The sequence below is a fragment of the Podarcis gaigeae genome (genome assembly GCF_964106915.1).
Source record: "Podarcis gaigeae genome assembly, chromosome: 15".
NCBI lineage: Eukaryota > Metazoa > Chordata > Lepidosauria > Squamata > Lacertidae > Podarcis > Podarcis gaigeae.
In genome coordinates this window covers 37,259,384-37,274,178 of record NC_139692.1, presented here as the reverse complement: position 1 = coordinate 37,274,178, position 14,795 = coordinate 37,259,384, and the positions used below count along the sequence as shown (strand labels likewise).

The following is a 14,795-nucleotide window of genomic DNA, read 5'->3' as shown; positions in this document are numbered from 1 at the left end:
AAGAACAGTTTCAGGTTAAGAACGGACCTCTGGAACAAATTAAGTACTTAACCCAAGGTACCACTGTAAAGAGGGGGCATGATCAAGGTATGGAACAGGAGCAGGTAATCTTTTTTCTGCTCAGTTCCCTTCTGGGTAACATTATGAGGGCCACATGATGGGGAGGGGCATAAGTAAAGGAGTGGGGTGACAAGTGTTAATTTACTTGCTAGGGATATACCTTTTTTGCAACCTCATGTTCCTATAGCTTAGATTAGATGAACATTTGCCTAAAAGCAATGAACCATCATTTCAAAATCTTTGGGGAAAAGCTCATCCCAAAATCAATAAATCAGTTCTTGTATATGCAACAGCATAATGTATTATGTAATTATACATAACAATTATAGCTATGTGTTATAATGCAGGAAGATTAGAGCTTGCAAATTTTATAATACTTGCACAGTTTTTTTTGTACTGTACAAAATGTTGTACATCACTTCTTATTGCTTAGAATAAATCAAGGTTGCGGTTTATCTTTGCTTCTGCTGCAAGCACCATAAAATCTTTGATTGCATGTTCTGTGCACTGATTAACTTATTGGTATCTGGAGGGCAGATGGCTCTTGTTTCCAGTGCTTCTCCTGAACCCAAGGCCTTTTTGTAAGGTTTCAATATTTCTGACAAGGTCTTGAAGTCATTTACAGTAAGCAGAAATGTTACAGATACGGTGGTTCCCAATTTTCATTTTGGGGTGACCTTCTTTCTTATCTTAGTCCCTTTTTCAGTGTTTCTAAGCCATGGGTAGGCAAACTAAGGCCTGGGGGCCGGATCCGGCCCAATCTTCTTTTAAATCCGGCCTGTGGACGGTGCAGGAATCAGCATGTTTTTACATGAGTAGAATGTGTCCTTTTCTTTAAAATGCATCTCTGGGTTATTTGTGAGGCATAGGAATTTGTTCATTTCCCCCCAAAAAATATAGTCCGGCCCCCCACAAAGTCTGAGGGACAGTGGACCGGCCCTCTGCTGAAAAGGTTTGCTGACCCCTGTTCTAAGCAAAAGTTCATCCCTTTAGGATACAGTCATACCTCGGGTTGAATGCGCTTCGGGTTGAGCGCGCTCGAGTTGCGCTCCGCGGCAACCCGGAAGTAACGGAGCACGTTACTTCCGGGTTTCACCGCTTGTGCGTGCGCAGACGCTCAAAATGACGTCATGCGCATGCGCAGAAGTGGCAAAAAGCGACACGCGTGTGCGCAGACGTGCCATCGCTAGTTACATTTGCTTCTAGATGCGATTGGGGCTCCAGAACAGATCCCGTTCGTATCTAGAGGTACCACTGTATAGGAAATTGGGTTTGTTGTTTTTTTAAGTCAAAAAGTTATAACTCACACACCTAGGCAAGCAGGAGCTCAAAGATACATCAGGGGCAGATTTAGGGCTGTGCAAGTGATGCGCATGAAATATGCGCTGAGCCAAAGGGGATGTCTTGGTAAACAAGGTGCTGGGCATTGGGAAGGAGGTGGGAGGCTCTGACAGGGTCCTAAAGACCCCCCTCCTCCTTCCCAAGGCCTAGTTAGTGCTTGCCCCAGTCCAGGAAGCTGGGCCAGGCGGGTCATTGTTGTGATCCAGCTGCAGGGCTTTTCCTCCTGTCCTTTTCCATTGCCTGAAAAAAAATGCCAGAGTTCTGAGAAACCTTCCAGATCCAAGCCACAGATGCAGTGGAAAGCAACGTTATATAAAAAATTACACAACCCCAAATCAAAGCATCGTGGATTGGAAGGAGTCATCGCCTCTCCAAACAAAAAGGTGTGGGGAGAAATTGCCTTCCGGCTGGGTTGCTGGGGGGAATTCCTAGAGGTCTGAGTAAACGCCACTTGTCCGAAGCATCATCACTTGGCTTTTCCACTCAAAAGCGAAAGCAACACCAGAGCAGGCAACTGCCACACCCCACAGCCCCACGTGGCTTCCTGCAGGCCCTTTGGTTTCTGTTGCGCAACAAGGTCAAGGACCTACCTTCAGATTCTTGCATTGAAAGGGGGCTGGACTAGATGACCCTTGGGGTCCCTTCCAACTCTACAATTCCAGGATTCTATGAAACATGTTGAGCCTCACAATCTGGGTAACCAGAATATGAAGGGCCACCTTGCCGGAGCTCACGAGGTCTAGATCGGGCAGGCTGCGTGGATGGAGGAACCACCTGCCTAGAATGTGATTTCGCCAAGGTTGCAGGTTCAGTCCCCGTATGGGACAGCTGCATATTCCTGCATTGCAGGGGGTTGGACTAGATGATTCTCAGGGTCCCTTCCAACAATACAATTCTATGATTCTGTGAATGGCATCTGCTGGACCTGGACTGTAAACTTTTGTTGGAAGCCGTCCACAGTGGCAGGAGCAATCCAGTCAGATGGGTGGCATATAATTAGTGTATTATCATCATCATCAGTGCTTTTCTTCTAGAAAAACGGTGCTGGTATTGCATACCTTTGAGTAAAAAAACAGGTAAAAGACCCCTGACAGTTAAGTCCAGTCACGAACAACTCTGAGGTTGCGGCGCTCATCTCTCTTTACTGGCCGAGGGAGCTGGTGTTTTGTCCACAGTTTTTCCAGGTCATGTGGCCAGCATGACTAAGCAGCTTCTGGCGAAACCAGAGCAGCACACGGAAACGCCGTTTACCTTCCCGCCAGAGTGGTACCTATTCATCTACTTGCACTTTGACATGCTTTCGAACTGCTAGGTTGGCAGGAGCAGGGACTGAACAATGGGAGCTCACCCTGTCGCGGGGATTTGAACCGCCAACCTTCTGATTGGCAAGCCCGAGGCTCTGTGGTTTAGACCACAGAGCCACCGTCTTACCCCCAGAAAAAAGCACTGGTTATTGTTATATTACTACTACTACTACTACTACTACTACTACTGTTGTTATTATTAGCTATCCAGGCTAATGATGTTCTGTTGAGTGTGTGATGAAAGGGCATCTTGTCACTAGAAAGTTGCCCTCATCTCTTTTTTCCCAGCTAATGCTTTAACTCCCTTGGTCAGTTTTTCCAGAAGTGCTATTGTCCAAACTTTCTGTTTCCACTGTAATAGTTGTAAAAAAATTTTTTTTAAAAAAAATTGAGCAATAAGTTGTCAAGTGGCTACTAAAAGCAAGGCAATTAGCTCTTTCGGTCTCAAATTTGCATTTCCATCTTTAAAGATGGTTCACAATACCAAGGCGCCCCCCCCCCGCCGCCCTCCCCCTGCCCTCCCGTAGAGGTGGAACCTGAGACAAGAACAGTTAGCCGAGAAAAATAAGGCTGTGTTTTTCCCAAGTGCAAGAAGAGTGAAAGAATTGGTATGTCCATGCTTTGGGAGGTTGCTTTTTTTTTTTGCTTGTCCCTCCACCCCACCCCATTTGATAAAATGCCAGCTTACGGGAGCTTTTGATGACTCAGGTGCACATCAGTTAACACAGCTTCATTAAAAAGCTCGTGCGATGGGCAGGTAAGATACCGGAGGTGGGTGGGTGGGGAATGTAATCCAATAATAAGAAAGCTGAAAGGCTGGCTGATAATAGGCACAGAAAAAGGCCCCGTGAACGACGAATGCATCTGCTATGTGCAGCTTGAACCAAGTGTTTGATGCGCCCATCGAGGAATGTTCTTGTTTTTGCATTCACCTGCAAACGAAAACATTTTCAGGCTGCTAAACGATCCCAGCCAATAAAAAACCTGGCAGCCAAATTAGCCAGGGGCAGTGGCTGGTGTCACAAAAAGGGCATCAGTTTTTGTGGTGCTACAAACAGAGTGTGTGGGGGGGAATTCCGATTTTCACACAAAAATCCCGAATTGGCATTTATTTTTCTTTTAAAAGTATATTTTATTGTTGTTGTTATTTTTTAAAAAATGAACATCGAAACACAAGCCAGCCCATCCAACTTTGGGAAGATGGAATAATGGGCTCAAGCGTCAAGAAGGGATTCCGACTAAACATTAGGAAGAACTTTCTGATGGTAAGAGCTGGTTCAACAGTGGAACGGGTTACCTCAGAAGGTGCTGAGCTCTTCTTCCACTTTTCAGCGGTTTTTCCTGGTGTCCATGACCCAGAGCCTGGTCTAGGGTAGCGTTGCTGATTTCAAAAAGTTTGAACACATTACCTGGCTAGAGAACTGCATAGCAAAACTCGAAGAAGCGTCGTTTTCAAAGGATGGATGCGTTTCGGGTTTGCCTATCATATCAGAAACTACAAATCAGGTGGGTTTTGCCTTTCAAGGCAAATTGAACCCAAACTTTTCCTCCATCCCTAAGCTTTGATGCTGTGCAGCAGAAAAGTATCCCCAATATTTATTTATTTATTTGATTGATTGATTGATTGATTGAGGATTAAAAAGAGAAACCCGGAAGAGTCAGTGGCTTAGTGCTCCTGGAACTGATCTATATTGTCCTTCTGCAAACATCAGGCACCCTCCACCTGTGTTCGCTGCTAGAAGGTAGCAATAGTATTGATAAGGGAGGGATAAATATCAGTCGATCAAGCGGCATAGAGAATTTTGCCACACATCAATTGCCAGCGAAAGTAGAGAACAGCCACCTGGCTGGGCTTTGTGGTCGACCCAATCGTGTGGACTCAAAAACTGTCTTTTGGGGTGGTCCGAATTCACATGCCAATCCCCTAATTTGAGTTTTGCCCCTGGAAGTGGATTCCATCATTCACCTGTCAATTGCCTCCCTTCTATTTCAAAACTCTGTTTCTCCCGATCTCTCACGTTCAAGATCTTCAGGTAGTGGCTAAAAAAAACAACCTTTGCACTAGACTTTCCACAGAAGCTGGGGCCAACAGCTCCTGTTAGGATACCTCTGTGACCTCGCCCATGAACTCTGACACATCCATGACCTCGCCCGTGACCTCTGACACATCTGTGACCTCGCCCGTGACCTCTGACACATCCATCACCTTGCGCAACTCCCTTCCCCTTTCCTTGAACGATACAAGCAAACATTGAGGGCGTCAGCCTTTGACACTTGAGAATCAACAAGCTTTCCTCTCAGCTCGCAGAATCTACGCAGGTGCCGAGTTTTAATCCAGCCCACACTTTCCCCCTTGGGTAGGGAGAGCATGGTGAGTGCTACCTAAGCCACCTAATTCAATTGAGCAGGGACAACGGAGGAGTAGGCCAAATCTGCCAGATTATCAGGGCAGCAACCAATGCCTCGAGGGATTGCGTCGACTTAAGACGACAGCTCATTATTCAGTACGTACGATGCACTTAAAGCAGTTTAGGATTGCTTGGATTCATTCATTTGTACTCTCCCTGGGGTTGCCGAGTCCCTAATCTGCTATAAACCAACAAAACATTCGTGTGTTATTGTAGCAGTGATTCAACCAACCATTAACACGAAAAAGTAGACATTCCTATTAAAGATAGATGCCGCCCCGGTAAATCACAAACGAGGTGGAAATGGTCAACCGCCGGTTCTTTTGCTGTGGTGTTCATTATCCATGAGATTAAATTTGGCTTCTGGTTGCAGAGGCTACACTGTAACATCTTCCAGTCAAGGAAGCAAACTTTTTTTTTAAGGCATCAGAAATCAGAAGATGCTAAACGGAAGATGCCAAGGGCTTCCTGTGCTGCCCTCTGCAGGCAGATGAAAGCATCTTCAACTAGAACAAAAGGCTATTGTTTAATGCTACAGGACACTTGACAGTGGTGGACTCTGGGCTTTAAAATTTCAGCAGCGTCCTGCAAAGTTTGGCCTTCTGTTGATTGTCACTGTTGCAGCATCCCTTGTCAAGCCTTCTCGGACTACGCGAACTGCTCGCATTCCCTTAAATCCACCTGTTATTGGGGTGAATTTGCAATGCTCCAGACTCCTGAAGTCTCATGAGATTGGAAAAATCTCCATTAGGCTTGTATCCAACGAAGTTTCACTCAAGAGTAGATCTGCTGGAATTAATGGACCTAAGGTAGCCATGCCCATTCATTTCAATGGGTCTACACTTGAGTGTGTGGCCAGAATTGGCTACACAATCTTTAGTATGTGGTTGCAAGCGGTAATTGGGAACTTTGATGTACGAATATCGAAAGAATACCTTTTTCCTTCTAAGGATGGGTGGTTCCGTATCAGCACACGGTCATGTGGACTGCTACTGATTTAGCCACCCTATTTAACCACCCTAAATATTTTATAGGCAACTGGAGTAAAAAATGAAATAAATCACTCCCTCTAACAGCAAATTTGGGGGGTGAGTGCTGACGGAAATGGGAGTCAAAGGGACACTGGGGAACATGCTCAGGGGAATCTTGTGGTTTGCAGAGTCACCAAAAAAACACCCTTACTTTTAAAAACAGTTTAGGAGACAAACCTCCCAGCCCAAAAAGGATTAGTGAAGGTGACGGAGTCTGTTTGTAAACAGAGGTCAATGATTCTGGACTAGATGACTCTTGGGGTTCCTACGTTTTATTTTTCAGCGTTTTAGATCTTTGTAGGACACTTTGAAGCGCAGATGAAATGAAAAGCAAGGCATATCATTTTAAAGTAAATATGAATTCCTTGCCTTTTGGCTACCAAAAAACGCAATCTCGTGTAATGTAACCTGGCACACTTTCTTAAAACTGAATTACAAATGGCACATACATTTTTTTTTGTACAGCGTGTGGGTGTTTTAATTTAAATCAGCAAAGAGATCCTTGACTCTTCAACGTGTGAATGGTACCTGATTTATTGGCTGTAAGCAGAAATGTGGCTACCATGCACTTGTTTTTAATGAAGATTTCATAGCAAGCAGCAGTCTCCATTCCAAGGGTGTTTTGTTTATCTGAATTCCAGCAAAACACAGTGACATTCATTATTCAGCCCTAAGCAGAATCCTGTAAACACAACTTTCCATCCTGAGATCTCAAACAACTCCTTTTTCGAGATTCGAGCATTCCCTATATTTCAGCTAGAAGCCTTGACTCCATTGTCAAGGGAGTTCAGCATTTATGTCTGAAACCGAAATCTGGTAAATCGCGACAGCATCCTGCTTGTCTGTGCCAATGGATGATCACTGAAAGCAAAGAGCTTTGAAAAGCTCACCCCAGGGAGGCCGAGGTAGAGTTCGCCATCGTACATTTTGCAACCGGAGAAAGACGAGGGCTGCTGATCCACTCTGGTCCTCTGAACCCAAATTGATTCAAGAAATGAGGCGTCTTCTCTCCATCTAACTCTTTCCGGCCTATTTTCGTTTCTTATACTAAAAGGGAAAGAGGGAAACAGGCAGGAAATAAGCAAAACGCCTGGGACACAGGCAGGTTACCTGTGCTGGATGGGGTCGCAGCCCCTCTGAAAGAGCAATGGCATAACTTGGGGGTGCTGTGGGATATGTCTTTGTCCCCATGGGCCCAACTGTCCTCTGTGGCTAGGAGTGACTTTGGCCAGCTTTGTCTCTCCTCAATGGGAAGAGAGTGGAGTCCGGAATGGAGCGTGCTGGAAAAGGGCAAGGCTGGCTGGCTGGCATTCTGAACAGAAGCACACCCCCATTGTAAGTCTTTGGTTGAAGGTCCTCCTTAGAATCCAGGCAGAAGCCACCTTCAGTCAGCTGTGGCTTACCCCCCCCCAAAGGATTATGGGAGCTGTAGTTTTAAGAGTGCTGAGAGATGTGTTCCTTTCAGAGAGCTACAATTCCTGGACTGGTTTGGCAATCAGTCCCTCTTCACAAAACCAGAAAACTGCAAGGAATACTCACTTTTTCCATCACCCAATCAGCATCTTCAATAGATCTCTTGATGATCTGCCGGATCCGCTCTGGGTTGTCTTCATCAGCATGGACGTGAAAACTCTGCAAAACAATTTGCAAGGAGAGAGTGACCTGTTCAGTTAAAGGACAATGGAGTACTCAGTCCAGAGAGCATTTACTAGAAAACAAGTATCTCTTAGGGGGATGTGTGTGGCACTGTGGGTTAAACCACAGAGCCTAGGACTTGCCAATCAGAAGGTCGGCGGTTCGGATCCCCAAGACGGAGTGAGCTCCCATTGCTCAGTCCCTGCTCCTGCCAACCTAGCAGTTCATCAAAGTGCAAGTAGATAAACAGGTACCACTCTGGTGGGAAGGTAAACGGCGTTTCCATGCACAGCTCTGGTTCGCCAGAAGCGGCTTAGTCATGCTGGCCACATGACCCGGAAGCTGTACGCCAGCTCCCTCGGCCAATAAAGCGAGATGAGTGCCACAACCGCAGAGTCGGTCACGACTGGACCTAATGGTCAGGGGTCCCTTTACCTTTACCTTTAAGTATCTCTTAACACACAGTTCAGGCCTAATGATCTTGGTCCCTAGCTCAATTCCGGTAGGGCCAGGAATGCTCCTTATCCGAAGTACCCTTATCGGAGAGCTGCTGCCAGCCAGTGTTGGCAATACTGAGGGACAAAGAATCTGACTCTGTTTAAAGCAGCCTCCTCTGTTTCCCCAGTGGCAGCTCTCTCCAATGGCCTTGTAACTGCTCTCAGCCAAGGTCTAGGTTACGAATTCCGAACTACGTGGACCAACAATCTGACTCAGTATACGCACACAGGAACCATCTGGTCTTGCAAATTTCTCCACAAGCTGCACAAAGGCCACCCAAAGGAAATCAGTGAGATAAGCCCTTGAAGGAAGCTCATGCAAGGCAAAACGTGTCAGGCTAACATCATATCGAACATCCATCTTTTCCAGCCCCTTGCAGACACGCTTCTCCCTTTTTCTGCTGACTCTGAACAAGACCGTTTCCTAGGTTCTTATTTAATCCAGTCCTTTATCTTGAGGCGTGAGGACTAGAGCCTTGGAGTTGCATCCAGCTAGGAGGAGACCCACTGGAACTAAGGGGGCCAAGTTAGCCCTGTTCAAGATTTTTAGTGGGTCTACTCTGAGTAGGACGATAGCCATGACTTTACGTTTAGGTGACAGGGCGATCAAGTTGGGCTTGTTCCCGGCCTGAAATCCTGGAGAGCTACTGTGATACTGAGCTAGACTTGGTACAAAGCAAGCTCCCAGTATTCAGCATCCCAGGGACACTTGCTGGGATAGCTCAGCCAGTACAGCATGAGATGCTTAACCTCAGGGTCAAGGGTTCGAGCCCCACATTGAGCAAAAGATTCCCGCATTGCAGGGCATTGAACTAAGATGAACCTCGTGGCCCCTTACAAATCTACAATTCTATGATCCTAGGTCTAAGTCCTAGACAGCAGAGACATCACCTTGCCAACAAAGGTCCGTACAGTTAAAGCCATGGTTTTCCCAGTAGTGATGTATGGAAGTGAGAGCTGGATCATAAAGAAGGCTGATCGCCAAAGAATTGATGCTTTTGAATTATAGTGCTGGATGAAACTCTTGAGAGTCCCATGGACTGCAAGAAGATCAAACCTCTCCATTCTGAAGGAAATCAGCCCTGAGTGCTCACTGGAAGGACAGATCCTGAAGCTGAGACTCCAATACTTTGGCCACCTCATGAGAAGAGAAGACTCCTTGGAAAAGACCCCGATTTTGGGAAAGATGGGGGGCACAAGAAGAAGGGGACGACAGAGGACGAGATGGTTGGACAGTGTTCTTGAAGCTACCAGCATGAGTCTGACAAAAGTGCAGGAGGGAATGGAAGACAGGAGTGCCTGGCGTGCTCTGGTCCATGGGGTCACGAAGAGTCGGACACGACTAAACGACTAAATAACAACAACAGGTCTAAGTCTTCCTCCTTACCTGCCGGATCATGTGCTTGTAGTGCTCCTGGACGTTCTTCCCTGGCAACAACTTGCAGCAACGCAACAGGTATCGGTACAGCTGCAGAGGGCTCTTCACCAGCTCCGCTCCCGGGAGGGGAGCCATCGCCTGCGATCGATCAGCTCCTCAAAGAAAGCACGACAGAATTGCAGGAGTATTAGTCAGATTGCATAAGTGACCCCAATGTCAAGGTTTGCATCCCTGAAGCGACAGCTAAAACAGTTGTCATTCAGCCTGCAATTTAGTCATTCATTAGCCTCGGCCCAGTATACCTGAAGGAGAGTCTCCATCTCCATTGTTCAGCCCGGACACTGAGGACCAGCTCTGAGGGCCTTCTGGTGGTTCCTTCGCTGGGAGAAGTGAGGTTACAGGGAACCAGGCAGAGGGCCTTCTCGGTAGTGGTGACCGCCCTGTGGAATGCCCTCCCATCAGATGTCAAGGAAATAAACAACTATCTGACTTTTAGAAGACGTCTGAAGGCAGCCCTGTTTAGGGAAGTTTTTAGTTTTTGGTGTTTTTAATATTCTGTTGGGAGCCGCCCAGAGTGGCTGGGGAAACCCAGCCAGATGGACGGGGTATAAATTATTATTATTCATATATTTTCATATTCATGAGAATCATCCACAAATTCAAGGACTTTCGACTGTGTGGCAGGAGCTGTCCTGTCCTTTTTGCCAGGACACTGTAACCAGCTCTGCTTCTGAATCTGATCTTAGAGGAGCTGGAATTTTAAAGGCAAAATATTTACTCAGAGGTAAGTCCCACTGAGTTGCAGAGGCCTTGCTCCCTAGTAAAGAACGCTTCAGATATGGTTCATTTCAGAAAGGTCAGCAATATCAGAGCAAAAAGAAATGGTGTCTTTGGCTGCTGATAGGAAACGTTTTGCAAAAATGTAGAGATTGACTACTACACCACCTCTGAATGAATGGATAGAAAGTTTTTGAGGTTTCACAGCAGTGACTAAACTGACTCACTACACTGGGGAATTTTTTGGATTTTGTGCTAAAATGAGAAAATTTTATTGAGTACAGTAAAAATTTAAACTTGATATCAGAAATAAATTCTTGGTTTATAATGCTCTGAATAGAAGTATAGCGTTCTGTAAGTAAATATTGTCTTTAATTCAAAATACAATTCTGGTATTTATTATGGTATAACAGATATTATTCATGCATCTCTAATCGAAAGGTGAAGGTGACTCCTCGTTTATGTATACCTATATATCAATTTATAAGATGTGTTACACTATGTATAACTGATTGATTAAAAACCGTTTTATTTATATTTATGTATTTAATAAAAGTATCTGTATACTGCTCTCTCATAAATTATCAGGGCGGTGTACAACAATGCAAAAGCATGCTTATAAAATTATTAAAAGCTGTATAAAATGATCATTGAAATGTCTGGCTACACAAGAACAGTTTAAACAACTGCAGCTGCCTGGCGGCTGGTGCCCATTGAGACTGGTAGGGTGGAAGGGAAGGCGCCAGAGTAGGTGGCGCCAGAGTCAATGACAAGCAGAGCAAACTAAATGACAGGCAAAACCAATTCGTTTTGTCCCTATCCTGTCCCTTGCTGAGTTCTACCAGGACAACACTGATGATATGGAGGAGGAAGATGCCTGTTCGACGAGACAGCCTGCAAAACACCTTCCAGCTCTAAAATGTATTTGAATCCTGAAAAACAATAATTATGTGATTCAAGATGTCCTGCAAACAAACAGCGTAAGTCCTGAGACATATCAGCTTCTGCTCTCTCTCGCTCTCTCTCCCACCTGTAGAAATCACACGCACATATTTGCCACAACTTGGCTTACTGTCACCTAAAAAGCACCGATCAAAGCTTTAAATTTACTGCTCAGATTGCCACCTAAAAATTAATACATTAGTGAAAGCAGATTTGTTTACGAGTTGCTCCGCCAATAAATCAGGAAAGCACGGAGGAGGAATGTTGGACGCAGTGAGCGCACTGTGCCACAGGCTTGCACATGCTCACATTCCACGATGGTTGTTTACTGCACCTTGGTGCAATTCCGTGCGCTTCCATGCGCAATCTGCCTCCTGTGGTCCGTGCTGCCTGAGGTTAAATTTGCTATTTTTACACCTTGAAGTCCAAAGGTGTGTTCCCACCCATACCCATAGCCTCCTCCCCTCCCACCAAGGCAGCTGCATTGCACCCACCCACCAGAGACGCCTGGGGGTGTCGGATTTGCAACCCCACCCCTGCCTCCAGCATTGCTCAGTGGTTCAAGAGCATCAGCCTGGGAGACCCGAGTTCAGATCCCTGCAAGGCCATGAAGCTAATAAAAAGGTAAAGAGACCCCTGACCACTAGGTCCAGTCGCAGACGACTCTGGGGTTGTGGCGCTCATCTTGCTTTATTGGCTGAGGAAGCCGGTGTACAGCTTCCGGGTCATGTGGCCAACATGACTAAGCCGCTTCTGGCGAAACCTTCCCGCCGGAGTGGTACCTATTTATCTACTTGCACTTTGACATGCTTTTGAACTGCTAGGTTGGCAGGACATGAAGCTAAAAGGGCTGACCTATTGCTCCCACCCTCTCGGACTCACCTACCTCACAGGGTTGTTGTGCGCCTGCAAGCAAGCAGGGAGCACTCTTTACGCAGCCTCAAGCTCTTTGGAGTAAGAGAAGGGTAGAAACGCGCTCAGCCCGCATTGCCTTAACTTGGGGGCTGCCTCTGCTGCTTTGCACAATGTTAATAATAATAATAATAATAATAATAATAATAATAATAATAATAATAATAATTTTTTATTTATACCCTGCCCATCTGGCTGGGCTTCCCCAGCCACTCTGGCTGCTTCCAAAAAAAACATTAAAATACAGTAATACATCAAACATTAAAAGCTTCCCTAAACAGGGCTGCCTTCAGAAGTCTTCTAAAAGTTTGGTAGTTGTTGTTCTCTTTGACATCTGGTGGGGTTCCCTGTAACTTGGCTTCTCGCAGTGAGGGAACCGCCAGAAGGCCCTCGGAGCTGGACCTCAGTGTCCGGGCAGAACGATGGAGGTGGAGACGCTCCTTCAGGTATACTGGACCAAGGCTGTTTAGGGCTTTAAAGGTCAGCACCAACACTTTGAATTGTGCTCGGAAATGTACTGGGAGCCAGTGTAGGTCTTTCAAGACCGGTGTTATGTGGTCTCGGCGGCCACTCCCAGTCACCAGTCTAGCTGCCGCATTCTGGATTAACTGCATTTTCCGGGGCACCTTCAAAGGTAGCCCCACATAGAGCGCATTGCAGTAGTCCAAGCGTGAGATAACTAGAGCATGCACCACTCTGGCGAGACAGTCCGTGGGCAGGTAGGGTCTCAGCCTGCATACCAGATGGAGCTGGTAAACAGCTGCCCTGGACACAGAATTGACCTGCGCCTCCATGGACAGCTGTGAGTCCAAAATGACTCCCAGGCTGCACACCTGGTCCTTCAGGGGCACAGTTATCGCATTCAGGACCAGGGAATCCTCCACACCTGCCCGCCTCCTGTCCCCACAAAACAGTACTTCTGTCTTGTCAGGATTTATCCTCAATCTGTTAGCTGCCATCCATCCTCCAACCTCCTCCAGACACTCACACAGGACCTTCACTGCCTTCACTGGTTCTGATTTAAAAGAGAGGTAGAGCTGAGTGTCATCCAGGGACCTCCCTCTTGCGTTCTGGGGTTTGCAACCTTTGCATTGCATTCCACCCTCCCCTTCACCTCCCAATCTGTCTTACAGGCCTTCCCCAGTATACAGCCCCCTGTGCACGACGGCCCCCTGTGCACGAAGCACCCCAGCTCCGCCACACGCATATATGCACATTCCCTGTTGCAAAAGCTCCCTTACCAAGAAGCTGACCTCCTCCTGGCGCATGCGCAGTTCCTTTTTCCAGGACACCTCTGCCGTCCGTTCTCCGGGCAACGTAGAGATAAAAAGTTGTAGAGGGACACATCCTATTTGCTGGATACGATGCTTCCGGGTTCTCGTTGGAAGCCGCCCTACTCAGCACACGTTTACTCAGGAGTAAATCTCACTGAGTTCAGTGTGGATTAATTCTAGGGCAGGCACCCCCAAACTCGGCCCTCCAGATGTTTTTGGGGACTACAACTCCCATCATGACTAGCTAACAGTACCAGTTTTCAGGGATGATGGGAGTTGTAGTCCCAAAACATCTGGAGGGCTGAGTTTGGGGGTGCCTGGTCTAGGGAAGTGGGATGAGACTGTCTTCTCCTAGCAGATCCGCAGCATATACAGTATGTAAATCTCATTCAACACACATTCCAAGCACAAAACCCGCAAAGAATCCGGGAACTGAGGTTTGCCAAGGGTGCTAAGGAGTGTGGCTCTATATGGAAGCGGGAGGGAAGGGATTATTGGAGAGAAATCGTGAGCTCTAAATGTATGCAGCAAAGCTTTGTATGCAGATCACGAAAGATATTCAGAATTTCACAGTAGCTGCTTGGGTTTAGGTCCCAGGGCACCCATCAGCAATTACAGAATTACAGAACTGTAGAGTTGGAAGGGACCACAAGGGTCATCTAGTGTCCAACCCTCTGCCACGCAGGAATCTCAGCTAAAGCATCCATGACAGAGGCCCAGCCAATCTCTGATTAAAGTCGAGCCTGCTTGTGGATAAATTATTACTATTATTATTATTATTATCCAGAATTAATTCTTTCTAACTCAGGTTTTATTTTGTATGGAATCACAATCACCATCAGTATTAATAATAATTAATATAGTATTATTATTAATTATATTATTATTATTATTATTATTATTATTATTATTATTATTATTAACAGAAAAGCAACAATATTCTTTCCAACGGGCCTTGTTTTGTATGTATAAAAAATTATTGCTATGAATATTCTGCAAAATAAAACCTTGCTTTTTGTATTGATTATTTATTGAGAATTCATTTAAGAAAGAAAGAAAAGAGAAATAAGTACACATAGAAGGGGGTTAAGCAAAACAAAATCGTCTCTTCTTGCTATGTTTTTTGTTGTGGGTGGGTTGCAAAAGAAGTAACTACAATTCTTAGATTCTGTTATCTATGATTCTAACAGTAGCTCAATGAGTTCGCATCAGCGAATGATCGTGCTTACTCCATGC

At 45.9% G+C, this 14,795-nt stretch overlaps 1 protein-coding gene across 2 annotated transcripts; it reads right to left on the bottom strand.

Moving 5' to 3' along the window:
- Positions 1–6,398: 6,398 nt before the first annotated feature.
- Positions 6,399–13,612, bottom strand: LYRM9 (LYR motif containing 9). Of its 2 annotated transcripts, none has more exons than XM_083714913.1 (4): positions 13,527–13,612; positions 9,664–9,809; positions 7,684–7,776; positions 6,399–7,191 (listed from the first exon to the last, which is right to left on the bottom strand). In XM_083714913.1, the coding sequence occupies exons 2-4, from the start codon at positions 9,787–9,789 to the stop codon at positions 7,174–7,176; spliced, it is 237 nt and encodes a 78-aa protein (XP_083571039.1). In that variant the 5' UTR covers positions 9,790–9,809; positions 13,527–13,612; the 3' UTR covers positions 6,399–7,173. The 2 variants fall into 2 exon arrangements, with proteins under 2 accessions (XP_083571039.1, XP_083571040.1); XM_083714914.1 differs by having other exon boundaries at positions 9,664–9,806; positions 13,527–13,580.
- Between the last annotated feature and the right edge of the window lie 1,183 nt (positions 13,613–14,795).